The sequence below is a fragment of the Lonchura striata genome, chromosome 3 (assembly GCF_050655825.1).
Source record: "Lonchura striata isolate lonStrDom1 chromosome 3, ASM5065582v1, whole genome shotgun sequence".
In the NCBI taxonomy this organism is placed as follows: domain Eukaryota; kingdom Metazoa; phylum Chordata; class Aves; order Passeriformes; family Estrildidae; genus Lonchura; species Lonchura striata.
The window spans coordinates 21,891,020-21,903,621 of record NC_140705.1 but is presented as its reverse complement, the minus strand read 5'-3'; the positions used below and the strand labels follow the sequence as shown (position 1 = coordinate 21,903,621).

Here is a 12,602-nt window from a genome sequence, read left to right as displayed (position 1 = left end):
AACACACAGGCAATATACATTAGTTTTTGCAAAAATTTCTGACATCTTTAAACATTAACTAATTTAGGCATTAAGTAAGATTTTCTTAAATTTTCTTAATATTTCAATATGCCTGATAGACATACTTTTTATATTTTCTAACACGGAATTTCAGGCCATGTACCTCATTGTCTTTAAGCTTCATATTACATTTTCCTCTTCTCTGAATTTGTATTTCTTTCCACACAAACCCATTCAATTTATGACATCCTCTGAAGGAAGAGGCTTTAGATCTGTCTAAATTCTTGCATAAGGATTTACTACACTCAAGACCAAGCATAGATAATGCTGAAGGTGTTGGACATGTCATCTCTATCCAGCCCTGGTCCTTACCCACATACTGCGCAAAATGACTTCTCATATATGCTACAAATACTTCAGGAAATGGAAGGTTTGCACAGAATAGAGGATGTTACTTATTGCTGTGTGTGTCACCTGCTCCAATCTCCCACCTAGTCCACTGTTCCTACAGCTATTGGTGAGGTTTTTTCAGTTTCTAGAGATGTGCAGCTGGTCGCCTCTGGTATTTGCACTACCTGTAAGCCTAGGTGTAAAATACATCATAGATTGTCTTCCCTGGAAGTTTGTGTATATATAATGCTTGGTTTTTCAATGATAAAACTGAGGTGAATAAGTATACCTCTGATTTGAAAGACAGTAAAAGGTCAAATTAACAGCTTTCAGAGACATTCTAGATAATCTCAAGTTTTCTAAAATAACATATTGCAAAAGCTTTTTCATTCAGTTTAGATTGATTACATGTAATATACAAAAGAACCAGAAATAAGTGTTGTAGAGCTCAAAAAATTCTTCATTGATAAAAGTAGGGGGTTTTCTTTATTTCTTCATTCTGACTGCTCAGGCCTGAATGTTGTACATTATGATACTGGAAGTGAATGAAGCCTGATGTTGTTGGAGTATGTTTCTGTTTGTGTGTCTTATCCTATTGTTGAGAAACATAAAACTCAAGATTATTTTATAGTTTTTTCTCCCTCTTTTTCTTTTTTTTTCCTAGGATATATCTTTGAATTTTGGAATTTATTTAAATGGCAGAGTAACTTGTGATTTCCATGACTCTGTGTTCTAGACATGATTTGAAGACTTGTAGCACCTGAGTCAAAATGCTAGAAATATGACAGCATTACATTATTTTTTCATTTCTTCCTACATCTGATCTGTACATGAAAATATTTCTCAGGAATACACATTGAAAATTTCCTGTCACCACTACGTTTCTGGCCGATGTAAATATAAAAACTATTGCAAGAAGCCTGGTCTCAAAAAAAGCATCATGTTTGAAGTTGCAAAGAGTAAAAGAGTATTCGGTGTGCTAGGCAAAAAAAAAAAAAAAAAAAAAAAACCAAAAAAACCCACCAAAACTCATTTACTCATTTTAAATCACTAGGAAAAGCATTTTTTACAAATATTTAAACTGCTCTCCAGAGAAAAGAGACTGTTAATTTGAATGTTAAGAACATCAGTTTTTCAGCTAACTTTTCAATGTTTTACATTCCAGGGATGGTCCTGATCATAATTCGCCTCAGCTAGGAGTTTTCAGTGGGAATACAGCTCTGGAAACAGCTTACAGTTCTACCAATCAAGTCCTCCTCAAATTTCACAGTGATTTTTCAACAGGAGGATTCTTTGTCCTCAATTTTCATGGTCTGTTTTCTTTATATAATTAACATCTAATACCATCTAACATCTATTACCATCTAATTATAATTTAGTGAATTTTTAAAGTATTTCTTAACTTTGTGGTTTCCTGACTTACCAGGTCTCATGGATTTGCTGTTTGTTTGGGCTTTTTTTTTTGTTTGGTTTGGGGTTTTTTGTGGTGATTTTTTTTTGTTTGGTTGGGGGTTTTTTTGTTGTTTTTTAATAACAGTACTTATGAGTTTTTTTAAATTTTATTAATTTTAGGATTAATAAAAATCCTAAGAATGTAAATTTGGGACTTCTGATAAACTGTGTTCTATCTTTAATATTAACCATTACCATCTAATATTAAGCTCTTATTCTTTTAATTACTTTGGCTGATTTATTCAGTAAAATTTAACTTTCTTTACTAAAATTATTTTCCAGAAGAGTTTCTGGGGTGCTATGGTAGAGTTGAACAATAGCATAAAGACTGATATGCAGCAAAATACTTTGTTCAAAGTTACATTCAGGACCCAAGGAGGTGAAAATTAGGCATCTAACTCAGAAGTGAAAAGCTGGGATATAATTCTAGTTCTAATTTGGACTAAGTCACCCAAAATATGTATAATAAATGGAAGATTATTAGTCTTCTGGACTCTAAATCAAAAATATTCAATGGATTAATTCACAAAGATCAAATAAATGTCACAGAAAGAGAGTACTGAGATACCTGTTTGCATGGGGAAGTCCATATCAAATTGTTACTCAGAATCTGAAATATTTCTCTTGTCTGTATGCTTCTCCTAAAACGAGGTCATGATACACGGTCATCCACTGCACTTAATCTGAGGAGCAAAAATTGGATTGGACTATCCAGTGGATAGGACTATCAAGCTGTCCAAAAAATTTTTGTTCTGACAGTAAATTTGTTCCTTGAAGGGGCGATTTTTCTTTTGGTTATGCACTCTCATCACAATCTTTATTTACATTTTGAATTTTTTAATCCAGAAAGGTCTTACTCAACTGTTGTAGGCATTCTATTCCATTTTAGAAACACAGTCATTTTAGTGGTCACCTTTCTTATGAGATTGCTCACAATTTATTGAAACAGATTTGAAAAGCTAACAAGCGATTTTGTTTAAGGCGTCATAGAATGTTTTAAAATTAAAGTGACCTTAAAGATCATCTAATTTTAACCCCCCTGCCATAGACAGGAACATCTTCCATTAGACCAGTTTTAGACCTAGACTTGTATGATTCCTGAGATCTACAAGTTCTCTGGGCAACCTGTTCCAGTGTCTCACCATGCTCATGTCATGTAGTGATATTTAACTTGGAAAATATTGTAACTGAGAGACCATGAGGTTCAGTGCAGCTCTCATAATTTGGGAAGTGTGAATATGAAATGAATTTTCTGTATAGTACTCCTTTGCACACCAGTATTGAATTTTTGTCACTTAAATTTGCAGCTTATCAGCTCAGGAAGTGCCAGCCTCCACCCACAGTTCCACATGCAGATTTGTTTACAGAAGATGATGACTTTGAAATAGGTAAAAAGATAGTATTTTTTTCTTTCTTCTGTTTTCACTTGAATTCTAATTAAACTAAGCTATTCATCTTCCACCTGAGATTTTTATATACTTCTGTTTGAAGGATTTTTTGAGGTTTAACTTTTTTTTTCAATACCTTTTCCAGGAGATTTTGTGAAGTACAGATGCCATCCTGGTTTTACCCTTGTTGGACAAGATATATTAACCTGCAAACTGAATGCACAGTTGCAGTTTGAAGGATCCTCTCCATCATGTGAAGGTAAATATATACTTGCATGGTGCATATGTAATTAATATACATCCTACATAAAGCATCAAATTTTTGTCACTGTCATTTTGTTGATGCCTAGAAGAAATTTTTCTATTTATTTCTTTAATATCTAAGAAATGCACATTTTTTTTATATTTGGACCTAAGAATTTTATGCAGTAATTTAATTATTTAGAACCAATGAGAAGTGATTTTAACTTACTCCATGATTACTGAAACATTGATTTCTAAAATTAATTTAAAATATTCTATATTGCTTCATAACAAACCAAGGACTTATTTTTACTTCTGAAGTAAAAACATGAAATTAAGTTAAGCTTTCAAAATAAAATAAGTAATTTTCTCTGTGCTTTGACAAATACGGTGACATTGTATAGCAGTCACATGGAAAAGCTGTTTTAAAAGAATATGTGGCAAATTTAAACTTTGCAAAGTATTACATCTCTTTCAACTATTTATATTGTGTTCATAAATACAGCATTTCAAACATGGAACAAAAATATAATATGAATGATGTTTAGATGCACATTTTATATAATGTCCTCATCTTCATGGAAAACAAGTTTATCTTTGAAATTTGTATTCAGTCTTACAAACTTTGTTTTTCAAAATATGTTGTTTGACAATTTTTTCTTTATTTCATTTCATTTTTTTAAATAACAGATGACAAAAAGCTTTTGTAATGTTGCAAAAGTGATCAAAGAAGCATCTGTAGAATTTTGTTCTGAAGTGTCTCAAAATTTTGGGGGGAAAAAAGTTACTGATGAGATGCTATCATTAAAATGTAAAGAAATCAAAAAGTGAACAGAATTTCTCTCTTCTGTATTAAACAAGTTTAATTTTGATCTATAATATGTAATTTGTGGATGGAGTATCTTCCATATCATGAGGTGAAAACATCCATGTGTACAAGTGGTAATGCTGGAAGCACAACAATTATTGTGACACCGTAATAATAGCTGTATGTGTATCTTCCTTCCTGTTGCCCTGGTTCTCTACTTTCATGATTTAAAAATTAATAAAGAATTCATAATGCAAACTATTAGTTTATTGATGCCATAATATATTTTATGCATGTAATTCTCTGCATAAACACACATACTTGAGGTAAAGTGGTTTTTTTACCTTCCCTTTTTTGACTTGTGCATACAATTAGTTGGATCTGCCATGGGTTCAGACATTGGACTCCACATCTTTATTTTGAGTGGAAAATAATCATTATTCATTTCAGGATTCTCACCATAAAAAATGCAGAATTAATGGGAATAATGTGTACTTTTATATCTTTCTTGTTAGGATAACTGAATACTTATTAATGTTTCTGATGATTTCTTTTTCTAAGCAATGTATTTCTCTGTTATAAATGTAATATTTTAATAAGATGATTGTACTGCAAATCCAGATTTCATTTTTTAGTTTACAGTAACAGCAGTAACTTAACTCTTGACTATGTCAATTAGAGTGTAACTGTAAAATAAAAGCCAGAAGTAAACTGAACAGTTATTGTAAAATCTACAGAGATTAGGAACTTGTGGTAAGTGTTAGCTATCCATAACAATTCCTGTGATGCTGTGCAAGTGGCTTTGCTTTCTCTGGCTGTATCCTGTGACCAAAGCAAAACTTCATTACAAGGATGACATCAAAAGAAATAATCGGATCATCAAAAATGAAAATGCCATTGAGTGATTCAGAGACAGTAGACAATAGAATTGGAAGCACTGGAGTAAAACTCTGGCAGAGTTATTTTGGAAAGATATAAGGGAGGAATTTCTTGAGGTAAACTGGGATGACCTGATTTCCTTTCTTTGGCCAAGTTGTATCTTTACATGAATTTAATTTTCCTTTCTGAAAAGTAGAATTACTTGGTTTTATTTCTATCCCAGCCTCGCCAGTATTACTATGGAGATAAATTTTTAATGTAATTCCTATTTTATTATAAAACTCTAGCTTATATTTATGAACCACACAAAATATTTCATATATTTCAAATAGGTAATTTAAAAGTTGTTCTTTTAATGACTTTCTTTATAGTGTTTACTCATAGATAAATATTTGAAGGTATGTTGCACTTTGTAAATCTAAGTCTCTAAAGAGGGGGAATATATATTTCTGCATCAGACCAGAAATTCTGTATACCAGAACATATACCCAGTGTTCCATATCTAGCACTGGCCACTAATGATTTTCTAGTGCAAGACAGAAAATCTTTGCAAATATGCAGTTAGTTAAGGCCTCAACCCAACTGTATCGAAGCCACTCTTAAGCCAGCAATGTTCTTTCTATTTTGAATCCTGTAGGGCTATTTCTTCAGTAGAATTACTCAGTCCTATTTTGAACCCATGTAAATGCCTTAAATCCACAAATTTGTGTGAAAGAAGTTACACAATTTATTTATTTAAAATGTGAAGTTATTTTTATGTCTGCTTTGAACTTGGCATCACTGTTTTCATGTTGTCCAGTTCTTATGGGAAAAAAAATGAGTAACAAGTTGCTCTCTATGCACCATACTTATGGTATGATTTTATAGACCAGAAGATATTTAATATCTTTAATCATTCTTCCCATCCTTCTCAATACCCTGTCCAATTCTATTCTATTTCTTTAGAAGTGATGCAGGATGGAACGGCATTTATAGGAAACTATTTTATCCTCATAGGCTTGAAAAAAAATTGCTACTTGCTATGCAATTTACATATTGTATTTCAAACTAATTTTTGAACTGCCTTATCATATTTCTACATTCTACCAGCAATTTAAAATTGTTCATAATGTCCTTGTTTAGTTCAGCTACATATTTTTTAAAGATACGAGAACACTTTCCATTTTCCTGAGCTGTGCCACTATGTTGTAGTAGTCAAAAAATATATTTATATGATAGAAGGCCAAATTCTAGGATATTATATATGAGTCTGATGACATATCTTACGGGCAAGAAAAATGAATCTGCATGACCAGTTCTATATCATTCTCAATAAATGACCTCCAGAGCAGCTATAATCACAACACACCACAGATTTCCTACAGCTCCGTTTCCCTTCCCGTCTGAGGACAGACTTTCTCAAGATGTTTGGTACCGTGTTAACTTGTCAGGTGTTTTCTAACATGCAGAACCCTATGCACCTCTACAGAACATGCTGTCAGTGTGAATGGGTTTGTCCTTAACAGTAGTTGAACAGTTGTCATTTCTGCTTCTACACTTGGAGCCACTGCTCTCATTCTATACTTTTTATACTCTTGCTACAAATTTCTTTCATTTTTTAGTTGCTGTTAGGGAAGAGTAGAGATGTACATTAAAGCATTATGAGCATTGTAGCAGCAATAAATATTTCTGTACTGGTTACAAAAATTGAGGTACTAGTTAAACAGATAATCGGTATTCAATGTAGGATAATACGGCTGCTCAAAACACTTAAATTAGATGGGTAGTGCGATAATATTGTCTTAATGGGGTGATAATATTTATGAATAAAAAGTAAAATCAAAGATGAGTATCTCAGAAATAGTATTAGAGTTAAGAAGATTGGTCAGGCCTTCCCCAGAAAGCCTAAATCAGATTTCTCCAAAATCCATGTCAGGGAATGTGTTCCTTAAAACTAGAATATACATGTTGTGCTGCTATGCAGAATTACCCTTCTCTTAACACTACCTCACTGCACACAATTACATGTGACTGTGCAACATAAAGATAGTTGTTATTTCCTGTTGTTTTTATGTAGGCTATGCATGAATTTATGCAAGTTTAACAAGTAACATTATTTGAAATTTACATGTGCAACAATGTTATTAAAAATGAATGTAAAATAGATTACTTATGTTCTCCAATATGCCTAAAGCATGTTGTTAGTATTTATTCCTGTTATCATTCCAAACTATTTTACAGTAGCCACTTTTAATATTCATGGAGTTTACTTATAAATAATTGATAACTAAACATATTTTGGGGCTCAAATATCTAATTTAGTTTGGAGTTCAGATTTTCTCAACTGGTAAATTTCACATCAATTTCTTAAATTCTAAATGAGTAGAGACTTGAGTCAACCTGTAATTTAACTGACAGAAGAGAATCCATGAGGTATCAACTATGTTAATGTGTTAGTCAAAAGAAACAGCATTAAAAGTAGACTATTGTGGTGGGTTGACCTTGGCCACCCTATCTCTTCCCTTCTCAGTGAGACGTGAGAAGTAAATAAGATGGATAAAAACTTGTAGATCAAAATAAGGTAATTTACTGGAGCAAAAGTGAAAGGTTGCATGCACAAGAGAGAAAAGCCAAATATTTTGGTCTCTACTTTCCATCAGCAGGCAATGCCCAGATATCGTCTGGGAAGCAGGACTTCAGCACATGTAACTGTTGTAAATAATGAGTACACCCTCCTCAGCCCCTTTCCTTTTAGCCTTGATTGCTGAGCTGATGTCGTATTGTATGGAATATCCCTTTGGTCAGTGTGGGTCAGCTGTCCTGCCTAAGCCCCCTCCCAAGACCTTGCCCACCCCCAGCCTCATGGGAGGTGGTGGTGCAGAATGTTGGAGAGACAGCATTGATGCTGTGCCAGCAGCACTCAGCAGTAGCCAAAATTCTGCTGTGATACCAACTCCTTTCTAGCTACCAATATTAGGCACAGCACTGTGAGGGGGTGCTGTTCGGAAAAATAACTCAATTTCAGCTAGACCCAACACAAGTATGTATGCCTCAACCAGAGTACTTTTATTTAGGAGTATTCTATTTTTTTAATGTTATGCTAAAATGGCAGAGCTAATGTAATTAAAAAAAAAAAAAACAACTCGAAATAACAGATTTTTTTACCTGTTTTGTGTATGGGAAACACAAGATAATAATACTGTGGAGTTAACTTTTATTCAAATTATAGGTATTAGCTGTGATACTGAAAAGTGGATGTGCCTTTTGTTTTAAAGAACAAGGTGAAGCAGTCTTACCTGTTTCAGTATCTCAGTTTTGTGTTTTCATATGTCTTTAAACATATGAATTTTGTAAAATTTAAATCTTGTAAAGTGTAGCTTCCAGCCTAGAGATTAAGTTCTGTAATCAGAAGCTAAGCTATACTGGAGAGGAATTGGTGAGTAATTCATTAGGGCGCAGAAAGAGCCAATAAAGGCCAAAGTGAGCCGTGACAATTTTCCACATAATCCCATGGTACAAACATTTTCCCAGTCTGCAAAGGCGCAATATACAGTCTGCCTTCCCCTTAACTACTCCAGAGCTCTCCTAAATCCCTGTGGTACATCTGCTACGAACAGCTTAGATTGAAAGAGTCTTCTTATTGAATGAGCCTTGCCAAGTAAATCTTGGCAATAGGAAGACCTGAAGCTATATCTCAGTGTTTAAAAACAATTGGTCATTTCTGTCCTAGCACAAAAGAGGAATTGAGCTGTTTATAGGTTAGAAGGAACATAATAGTCCAATCAAAACATAATAGTTTTGATTTTACTTGAATTTTCTGTTCTAGGAATATGCTGGTTTTGTCTCCATACCACAGAGGAATATTCCATATCTCCTTTCACCCTTAGCATCACTATTTGTACTAATTTATATTAAACATTATTTCTCCATTTGGAAAATTGTTAATGTTAGCAAAATTCTGAAGTTCAGTAAGTGAATACAATTGAATATATAGAGGAAAGAATTCCTACAGCAGTCCTGATGATGTCTTTTCAGTCCTAAAAGCAGTCAGACAAAAAGTCAGATGCAGTTAGGTGACAAAAATGTGGTTACCATTGTAAAGAATCCTTTATGGTGCACAACACCCTGGAATACATGCTGAAAATGCACTGAAGACACATGCAGTAACATAAAGCAGATACAATTTTGTTTTGCAAATTAGCACAACTGATAAATAAGGATCCCCAGTTAGAGACACAAGTGACGAGGTAATTCTTCTCTGGTTCAACTCGTTTTTGAAATACCCCTCTCTGGATACTAACTAAACTTTGTTTATGAGAAAATATCTTGAGAAGCCATTTTAACCTTGGTTCCCAGAGAATTTAACCCTGGTCCGCAAAAGATTCAAGTCTCTAGGAATGTGTTCTGTCTTCCTGTCTAACAGAGTAGGTGAAATTCTAGCTATGAATCTATGTAGTTATATGATAATAGGCTACAGAGCTACAAATATATAAAGAATATATAAAAGCAAAAAGGTAAAAATTAGTTTGGCATCACTGCATTGATCTGTTTCTTGCGTACAGGTAATGATGCATTCAAGGAAATATTCTGACCTTTAAGCTGTTGATTTTTAATATTCACTCACCAAATAAATGTTCTTAATTAGAAAGCAACATCATACTTTTCCTCAATTATGAGAGAAGGGCATGAAGAAACATCTGCAAAAGGCACATTTCACCTCATGGTGAATAATTTAGTTTCAGGTCCCTTCTTAAAATATGGCTGCAAGGAATGAGACAGCTAAGAGCAATTTTTCTCTGTTATTGAGAACTTTTACATGTTTTTGAAAAAAAAAAAAAAGATATTTTTTCAAACCTAGTAAAGAAGTTATTTCCTTGTCTCTTTCCTTCACTTTTTGTCCCTGATGTCTTTACAAGAAAAACTAGATAGTCCAAGAGCAAAGTAGCTGAAATAAAGAGGCAGAAAAAGTAATTTGTGTGGGTTTTTTACCCTTTCCTCTCCCCTCCACAAATTCCTACTCCTGTCTTTTTCTTTTTGCAAACCATTCTTACAATTTTTTTTCTGGAGCACTTCCACAGCTTTCTCAGATTATCTCAGTCAGTGTCTGTGCCATATGAGTGTGTCTTTCTTCCTGTACTCTGACAGTTTTTTATCCCTAAAGAAAATAACATTTTTCACTTCTCTGAATTATTGACTTTCCTCTATGTTTTTATTTCATTCCTTCCTTCATTCAATTTTTTAAAGATGCTCGCAGTGTATTTCTTGAGTTAGTGAACAATATCTCAGGACTTAGTGATAGTGTTCTGAGGACCACTATACAGTGGTATCAGGCTTTTCAAAATGTAATTTTGAATATTATTCTTAGTTGATAATCTTCCATGCAAGATTCCAAAAACTTCATATACTGGAGTAAGTAAATAGAATCCATTCAGCGAGTTCTTAAGCAGATACTTAAGAGGGCACCTCTCTGAAAATGATACCTGTGGTAACTTAGATGAAAGAGCACCCATATAAAGGAGGCAATAGTAGCCTTTTAGACTAACCCAGCTGTAAACGTCTCTGGAAGAATTATACTATTACAATTCCCAAGTAATGAGATCACCAGGCTTTAGTCTTGTCTGGACTGTATCTGTGTAGCATCCAGATTTTGTTTACAAACCCCAAATCTTAAAGACTATTATATAATTGTATTCATGAGTGTTTTGACTAATGGTTATTTCCATAAGATGCTTAGAAAAAGCAAGCAACAAAAGACATTTGTGTCCTTAACATTTGTGCTGCTGGTTTAGATATGGTATGTTTACAAAAACACTCCAGGTGTACTTCCTACACTCCCATGTCCTATTCCAAATGACATATACATTGCAACTTCTTGTTTTTCAGGTTTAGTTGATTGTAGCCATTTCTAAACCATAGTTTATCCAGAGAGGTGAAAGTTTTCCAGTGTTGAAAACAATCACTGTGTCTTGCTTTTGCTTGATTTCAAAAGTCTGACAGCATCACTTATTTCTCCAGGATACTTGTAATTTTTGACTTTGTAATTTTTTTAATTTTTGAAGACAGGCTTTTAATTCTCAAGTTGCTCTAGTAGATGTTACCATTTTTAATAAACAATTCAAGTAAGCTGATAGTGGATCAGTAAAAACCACCTTTTTTCTTCTTAAAATAATCCTGTGGTATAAGGAATGATACTACAGGAGGCAGGTTGTGGAACTGTGTCAGTGAGCTACTCTTCATCACTGATGGTGCATTTTTATTCATGTTGGACAGAAACACTGTGGAGAAAATGACTGTTTTACATCTGATGATATTTTCCTGCCCAGTTTTTTCTCTGAGAATTTGCAGGTTTGGTTGTATTTTGTGTGAATTTATGAGTCAGTGCACCTTTTGACAGTATTTTCCCAAGTTATTCTCATCTTATTCTGAAGAATAGAGGAAGTCAAAGCAGCAGTTTAATTTAATGTTTCATTTTAAGAGAATGAGAGAAGAAGCTACTGTCATTAAACATATGCAATGGTATATTCTTAGACAGAAGTTCATGTGAAATTTCTTGCTGTAATTTTACTACAGGTGTTTCTACCTCAAGAGGCAATCCCTGGATTACTGTCTAAAGAATTCTTACTGCTTTATATACTATTTTCCCATGGGCTTTCCCGGTCTTAGGATCTTCTATGAAAGATGGCTTTGCCTCTTAGGGATACTGTCTGCTGCAGCCAGTGCTGTCAAATGATGGCAGAAAGGGATATATGCCAAAGAAAAATTATTTTCTTGCAATCTTTTGCCCAACTCAGTTCTTGTTCCCCTGCTTGATGGCCTAGTCTCACTTGCATATTACATCCCTCCTTTTCACTGGCTGACATTTTTCTCTCTGACTGAAGAAATTTTTCAGCTAAAACTGAACCTAAATTTCACCTCCAAGTTTGCAAAAGGTCTTTGTTGCTATAGGACACGTGAAAGCACGAAGCGAGCCACCTGCTATTTGTAAGGTAAAAAAGAAAGTTTATTATCTGACTCTGACTTTTATACTTTCCCAAAGGTGACATTGGATTGGAGAGTGAATGGGCCACCTCTCCAAAGACACTGGACAAACCACTAGTACATCAAGTTTCTCCACCCCCATAAAAGAATGCAAACAATATGTTGTTTACAGAAATTGTGTGGGAAAGTTCTCCAACAGAATGTAAACTCAGAAGGCTTTAGAAAAATCTTAAGAATCAGGGTGACAGGTCTTCATGAGGGAAATGGTCCAGTTTTTAATGTTTGTTTTTGATATTTATATGTGGATTTCCCCCTGTAGTATACTTTTTCCACTGATCACTTAACCCTCTGTTATTTTGTTTTTTCACCTTTCTTACAACTTTTATTTAATTGCTTGGGTACTGTGACAGATGATTTCCAGGAATGCATTTCTATCAAGATACATTTGTGAATTTTGCACAAAAAATATTGTTAATATGCACATA

The 12,602-nt window shown here is 33.8% G+C and overlaps 1 protein-coding gene across 3 annotated transcripts in view; it reads left to right on the top strand.

The window, feature by feature from the left end:
• The window catches only part of CSMD1 (CUB and Sushi multiple domains 1), a 1,051,612-nt gene that overhangs the window by 941,226 nt on the left and 97,784 nt on the right, over window positions 1-12,602 (top strand). For all 3 annotated transcript variants that reach the window (XM_031504428.3, XM_021551131.3, XM_085576363.1), the window contains 3 exons: window positions 1,556-1,701; window positions 3,150-3,230; window positions 3,376-3,489. In XM_031504428.3, coding sequence (XP_031360288.2) covers window positions 1,556-1,701; window positions 3,150-3,230; window positions 3,376-3,489 — 341 coding nt within the window. The remainder of the gene's footprint in view (window positions 1-1,555; window positions 1,702-3,149; window positions 3,231-3,375; window positions 3,490-12,602) is intronic.